Source organism: Sinocyclocheilus anshuiensis, unplaced genomic scaffold (genome assembly GCF_001515605.1).
Source record: "Sinocyclocheilus anshuiensis isolate Anshui unplaced genomic scaffold, SAMN03320099.WGS_v1.1 scaffold1430, whole genome shotgun sequence".
Lineage (NCBI taxonomy): Eukaryota > Metazoa > Chordata > Actinopteri > Cypriniformes > Cyprinidae > Sinocyclocheilus > Sinocyclocheilus anshuiensis.
Genome location: NW_015555721.1, coordinates 1,636,112 through 1,643,668, shown reverse-complemented (window position 1 = coordinate 1,643,668; position 7,557 = coordinate 1,636,112). Strand labels below are relative to the sequence as shown.

The 7,557-nt window shown below is 40.8% G+C and overlaps 1 protein-coding gene across 1 annotated transcript in view; it reads right to left on the bottom strand.

Moving 5' to 3' along the window:
* LOC107672436 (protein sidekick-2-like) overlaps nucleotides 1-7,557 on the bottom strand; it is a 161,433-nt gene that overhangs the window by 56,325 nt on the left and 97,551 nt on the right. The window contains exons 4-5 of the mRNA XM_016465621.1: nucleotides 5,470-5,617; nucleotides 4,236-4,369 (exon numbers count right to left, since the gene is read on the bottom strand). Of these exons, the coding sequence (XP_016321107.1) occupies nucleotides 4,236-4,369; nucleotides 5,470-5,617 (282 nt within the window). The remainder of the gene's footprint in view (nucleotides 1-4,235; nucleotides 4,370-5,469; nucleotides 5,618-7,557) is intronic.

Here is a 7,557-nt window from a genome sequence, read left to right as displayed (position 1 = left end):
ACCGCTCAGTCAGGCGACTGAAGTTCAGCACGCTCGCACTCAAACTAGTCATGTCTCAGATCATGTCCGAGGACTGGTTTGGCACGATCGATTTCTAGAGCAGCTAGTAGGGCTGTCCCCTGCCGGTTCGCCGCTTCAGGGCACCGAGCTAGCCGCTCTGATTACACCAGAGGTCGGTCTCGAGAGACTGATTCCCTTAGTAGTCTAACGTGTCTCGGTGGGTCCTGCACACTGTAGAGTGAGGCTATAAAATCCAGTTCTCCTCCGCCTCAGTTTAAACGGGGTCATCCCCACTTGATGGCAGCCGCGTCCAACATGGTTACTTTTGGCCTGCTGTACATGAGACCCCTACAGTGGTGGCTTAAGACCAAGGGGTTGTCCCCGAGGGGAAACCCGCTTCGCATTCTCAAGGTCACGCGGCGGTGCCTGGTTCTTATCTCAGGGCCTCGTGCTGGGAGCTCCTGGTCGCCGCATATGCTAGCGAAGGATGCATCTTTCACCGGTTGGGAGCGGTCATGAGTGGCCGCTCGGCCCGCGGCCTGTGGAGCGGCTGCCATCTCACGTGGCGCATAAGTTGACTGGAGATGCTGGCCGTGTTTCTAGCTTTGAAACACTTCCTCCCAGGCCTAAGAGATCGCTATGTGTTGGCGCGCACCGACAACACAGCAGTGGTCTTTTATATATGTGGGGGCAGACATCCTGTCGAGGCAGGGGCCGAGGCCCGGGGAGTAGATGCCTCACCCCGAGGGGTGAAGCAGACATCTTTCACCCCTTGGGAGCGGTCATAAGTGGCCGCTCGGCCCGCGGCCTGTGGAGCGGCCGCCGTCTCAGGTGGCGCATAAGTTGACTGGAGATGCTGGCCGTGTTTCTAGCTTTGAAACACTTCCTCCCAGGCCTAAGAGATCGCTATGTGTTGGTGCGCACCAACAACACAGCAGTGGTCTTTTATATATGTGGGGGCAGACAACCCCGCCCGGAGATGTGGAAGCTGTGCATGTGGCTTCTGAGGAGGCACAACTCATAGCTTCTGGTCTCTCAAGCGAGGTTGTTGAGACCATCCTCCATCCAGAGCTCCCTCTATGTGATTACACATGTGATTCAGAGCGTGGTCACACTGGAGGCGTTCCCGTAGCGTTTCGACACAGCGTCTCGTTCCCTTCGGGGAACCATGGTTACATGCGTAACCTGGAGACGTTTGTGATTGACAGCATCAGAATTTGTTTACAGCTGCAAATGAGCTTGTTTACTATCTTTATCATGATTATTAGTGTGTTATTCCAAAGAAAGTATTTTCCTAATCAACAGTCAATAAATAAAATTAAGCCCCAACCTGCGTTTCTTTCTGTCTAAATCCTGTTTTTGCTTTGAAACGTGAAAATATTGAAGTAAATGGATTACCAAAAGCGTTTCACAGTGAATTTAAATGAAGAGCAAAGGGAGACTTTCTGTATTCTCTTGCTTATCAGATTTTACTTCTGAGGAAAAACACCTTAATAATCTCCCATGTGTCTTTTAAAACAATATCACAAAAAATGTAACAAAGCAAGAGATTTCAGTATATGATCCCATGAACATTTCACACCCAAATTCTTCCAAGCCCAAATCATGTGAGCTTTACTTCTAACATGAACTTTACAGCTCCACACTTTTACAGTATGCATACATTTTGCGTTCTTCTCAGTGGTTATCCAGCAAATGCCCGCTCCATGACCCCACTGGAGCCATTTGGGAGCCTGTGAAACCGAGAACCAGAGAAACCATTTGAACGAGCAATCTCTGAGCAATAAAAGAGAGAGAGAGATAGATAGAAAGCCAGAGTAAAGGTGGAGGTAGTGAAAGAAGGCAGACATAAAGATAATCTTGAAGCCCAGAGCACTTGTTCGTCTCTTTCTCACAGCCCTCTCTATTATGTGCTTAGTATATGTAATTGTCTGCACCCTCTCCTCCTGTAAGTGCACTGTAATACCTTCGCTAATGTGCCGCGCTGCAGAACGGGGCCTGATCGAGAGATGCAGTCGACATGATTAAATGCCATGCAATCATTTGCCGGCTTCTGGAAACCTTTAGCTGTCCATTGATTCTCTGCCCTCAATCAGTGATCTCTCGTTTCTTCTGTCTTGATCTTATTCCCCTTTATTTGCCTCCTTTTGCATACTTGGACCCCTGGATAAGAGTTACAGTATAGGCCATGGTCTCACAGAGGGACTTTATGGTCTGCCTCTCTTTTTCATAAATCTGTTTTTGTGGGGTCTATTAAAGAGAGGAGCTGTTTTTATGAGGGTGATTAATCACCCTGTCATTGTGGCACCGCAGGACCACAGCTATCATACAAAGCTCCATGAAGCTTCACCACACGCCACATACTCGCAATCTACTTCGCATTGAGTTGGGGAATATTGATTCTTGAAAAACTGAAGTCTGACCCAGTGTGTGCACTACATTAGGTGTCATGCACAGCCACTAGGGGGCGATGGAGTTGTTTACTTTTGAAAGCCAATTCACCTGTTGGATAGTGTGAAAAATCCATTTGCAAATAAATAAGATTGCCTGGCAGTTTGTGTAAATGCTTCAGAACATTGAGAAGTGGTGCTTATGTAGCAAATGTGTGTTCGAGTCCAGCTTTCATCAGTTCAACCCTATTCTTTATCATTTCAGGTTTACTCTCCACTATTCGTATCAATAAAAGAGGAAAAAACACTAGCAACAGTTATTTTAATAATATTTCACAATAATACTTTTTACATGTAATCATGTAATTACATGTAATCTGGATTACGTAATCAGATTACAAATTAAGTAACTAGATTATATAACATTTTTAAATACTCGTAAAATAGCCTAACGCTTACATACATTCAGAAAGTCTTCTAGTTTTGTAGACATTCACACAAAGGCCATATGGATATAATTACACAGAAAATTGAGCATTTGACCATTGGATTTACCAAAAAAAAAAAAAAAACTTTTAAGAAGTATCAATGTGTCAAGATTTCAACATTGCATAATTTTTTTAGTTCTATGATTTAATTAATCATTAGCTTTTCATTAAATTCACAAACCCCTTGCAGTTCCTTCACAAATCCCAGCTTGGGAAACCTTGATGTAATGTACTGTTTAATGCACTTCATGTTGTTAATAACAACGAATGGAATATATTTTCTTTATCTTTGTATTTTTATATCATTATGGTACAAGATTAGCTTATTAAATTCAATGTGATTAACGAGTTAAGTCAACAGTAATCTAAAAGTAATCAAAAAGTGTAATGTAGCGGATTACATTACTAGCTACAATTTTTGTCATGGAATTTGGAATCAGTAATGCACTACAAATTGAAAGTAATTAGCACTGTATATATATATATATATATATATATATGTAAGGAATAATTGACGACGGGCTGTTGAATTATTAGAAAAATAATGCACACCCGAGGTGGTGATGCGGCCACGACGCGAAGCGGAGTTATTACTGTATGCTAATTTCCGTTATTACAGTTAACTATGCGAAGTGATATGGAACTGTAATGCGGTCAAGAGAGCTGCCTGGAACTACATTCGCCGTGCGTTTCCCTGAAGATAATTGCACACCTCAGAACGTTTGTCAGCCAATCAGATTCAAGCATTCAACGGCCCCGTAGTATAAATATATATATATATATATATATATATATATATATATATATATACTGTATATATGTGTGTGTGTAACATAATTTTCATTTTACTTAATGCATTTTAATGTGAGAGGGATGATGAATCATTTAGCCGAAATTGAATATTGTAGAAGTCTGTCTAAATATTATATTTTTATTTAAAATGTATTTAAATATTTGTTTGAAATCAAACAATAATTGATGGACCACCTGCAGTGCTGCCATAGACCCCCGAGGGCAGGGTATCCTAAACTAGGGTGATGGAAAAAGCTAAATGAAAAGCTAATAAACAATTAATAAATGAATGATTTTAAATTAAAAACAATTAAAAATATGTAAATATTTGATTTGTTTACCTGTAAGTCATGTGACCATAACTGACATCATAGAACTGTGAACATGCCAAGGTGTTGTTACATTTTTGACTTAAATTTAAAATTTAAGGGGGTACAAGTAAATATTTTAGGTAAGGGGTTCGGCTGACAAATACGTTTGGGAATCTTTGCCATAGGAGGTTGCAGACAGTCTCTTGAAGACTGGACATCACAAAACGTCTGTTGATTCTTTATTCAGAACTCACTTTCTACATTCAGGATGATGGGCTGACTGGTCTTGTTCTCTCCGTTCTTGTCGTTGACGGCCTGGGCGTAGTACCGACCCGCGTCAGGGGCCACGGCGGACAGGATGACAAGGGTGTTGTCCAAAGTGAGGGCTCTACGACGTTGGAAAGAGAACAGTAGTCACAGAACTAGAAAACACAACTTACAAGCGGCAAACACGTCAGTAAACAACTCAAACACACAGTAGCGCTGAGGAAAACTGTTTACGTCCAATAGGCTGGGATGGTAATGTTATTTGCATTGAAGACTCAAGTGGATAAGTGTTTAAGGATTGCTGGAGCTAAAATGCAGGTCATGCATGAGTGCGTGTGGTTAAATGAGAGTCGACACTTGGAGTGCAGCGAGATTAGAGCCTGTGTATCTGTCAGCACAGGCCTGATCAGCCCAGATTAAACTGACTCCAGCATAATTAGAGTGAGGGCTCTCACAGAGTCCAAACCAAACGCACCGTGGAATATCAATGCAACAAACAAGTGGCAAACAAATCGTATGCTGTCAGGCCCTCTCACAATCATATAGGACCATTACTGCTGCTCAACAGACACAGAAAGCGAGACAGAATGAAGCTCGAAGCAGCGCCGCTGGAACCTCAGATGTTTATATAACCCCTGCCTCAATGCTCAGCGTCTCATTGGGGATTCCTCACATACTCCAGCTGAAAAAGTCTGTGCGCTGTGGAGGGGGAACACAATCCTAAGTGTCTAAAGCCTTCACGTCAGATGTGACATGCCGGACGATCAGCATGAATTATAGATCATCAAACATGCCAGCTGTTTTTGTCGAGCCACCTGCTGGCGGATGAGGTAAATCGATCTCAGGTGATTACTAAGACCTTTCTAACATGGACTGCGCACACATACGCACACACGTGGGGCGGCGCGCACTCAGGCGCAAACTCTGTCAATCATCCAAGGTCATCAATAAAGGCCTTTTGTCCACTTTGTCTAATTGGCTCCCGTGTTGCCGGCTTCCTCTCTAGCCTTCAATCACATTTCGTCTGAAGTCAACAGGGGTTCTTATTATAACAGACTTTATCAATGAGAGATTCTGCAGTAAATACCTCTGGCGTGTTTCTGGAAGTTCCAGAGTAATTATACAACAGCATTGTACTCTATTTCTGTAAGGTATAATAGCTTATCTGTGAGAACGGGGGCCATTAAGATGACTCTGATCCACAAATGAAGAGAAGATTACATGCGGCTGCTGGGGGGGATCTTGCGCCCGTCTCTGAACCATGTGATCCCGGGCCGCGGAAAGCTGTGGATTTGTGGGGGGGAGATCAACGCCGCCTCCCCCTGGGACACCACCTGAGACCGTTCTCCCTCCACAAAGCCTTCCATGTCTGAGAAACAGAGAGCACAAATCAGGAAGAACAGGGAAAGTGAGAGGACAAAACAAGAACAGGGACATTGTGACTCATTGTGACAGGAAACACAAAGTTCCAATCTTGTGATATGACTCTTTTGGCAACTAACACTTAAGGCTTCATTCTGTGTTCTTTTCTTCTGTGTCTTGCATAAAGTTGAGCGTGCTCAAGTCTTTCAAAGTATAGGGGAGAGTGGGGTAAGATGAGCCAGTGGGTAAGTTGACCCACCCCCTGTATCTTGCCAACTGTACACTTTTATTGTCATGTGACCATATATTTTGAAACCACCCATAATTTCTGCCAGACTGTGAAAAGAAGAAACACACGGGAGGAGTGGAAGGCACCCAATTACTTTAAAAACTTTTTTTGGCTTGTCAAAGTAAAATTTTAGCATGACATATGTAATGGCTGTTACATCAAAGTAAATTTATCCAGGTCTAAAAATATTTATGATGCATATAAGTGATTTAGCAATGTATAACACCATGTAAATCATTTAACTAAATATTAGCCTGAATTAGTAAGCAAATGCTGTGGGGTAAATTGAGCCAGCATTTTATCTTACCATACCATAAGGCACTGAAGTTAAGTTAAATCTCTGAAGTATAAACTGGTAGTTTAATGTGATAGTACACAACTGATTTAGTTTATCATATATACATATTATTATTTGTAGTTTATTTGATAGGGACAGTGTACAAGTGCACCAAATCCATATCTGATAAGAACCAGAAGATGCTTTTCATCACATTATAATCAGATATATCTTCCACCTGTAGTCCCTAATGGCCTGTTCGACATTGCAGAAAGGCTACCATGCCAAGAATCTTTTGACTAAATTGTTCATTAGTTTCAGTGACATTTATTCCTTCATTCTAATTCAGTTTTTTATTTTAATTTTACTCAACAAACTCTGTTTAGTCTGTTTTTGGGAAGATTACAACTTTGGTGTTAAACATATTGTTTCAGAAATGCAAACAATTAAAGATTGAAATTTTCATTTGGTTGGTTTTATGTTGTTTACATTAGCTTTAAGAAAAGAAATAAAACTGTTTGAAAAAGGAAATTTGATTATTAAATTAGTTTTTTAAAATAGGTAAATTATCTTTCAAATTTAACATGGGTTTGAACCAGATTCAGTCAGATGGTCAGTTTACAACCAGATGGTTCATCTTACTCATTGACTCGGGTCAACTTACCCCCACCCTGGGGCAAACTGAGCCACAGGAACACTTTTTTATAAGAAGCCATATTTTTAGAACCCTAAATTGAATTTAATTAATTTAAAATGATAGGAAACATCCTGAATTTACTTTAGATACTTTGATTGTACTTCTGTATCATTTTCCCTTACCTTGAGGACCACATAAGTAAAAAGTGGCTCATCTTACCCCACTCTCTCCTACTCCTTTGACCGTGAGTGTAGATAGACATGTACATGCCACTTTCTTTTCAAATGGTTAGATCCCTCGCATATGTGCTGTTGTCCATGCAATCACAATGAAAACTCTGAAAATAGTGTTATGGTATATAGACAGCGGACTAAGCACATATACTGTACGTCCGGCTTTATGTTCTAAGAACGTTTTGCTAAAGTTCACAATGAGTCATGAATTACTGAATGTCCTCTAAACTTTCAAAGAGTCCAGATTCTTAAATGTGTTATGTTTTTTTTTTCTTGGTTATATACAGAATACTGAACGTTAAGGGAGCATTCCATTTTATTAGTTTGCTAACATTATGAGAATGTTACTATTGAATGGTCTCTGAATGTTCTAAAAGTTGTAACTTTTAAAAAATGTTGTACGAACATCCAGCTATAAATTTTTAAAAACATTCCATGAATGATGTAAAAATAATATGTTTGTGCTAATGGTTTTAGAACATTATTAAAGACTACATTACTATTAACGTTA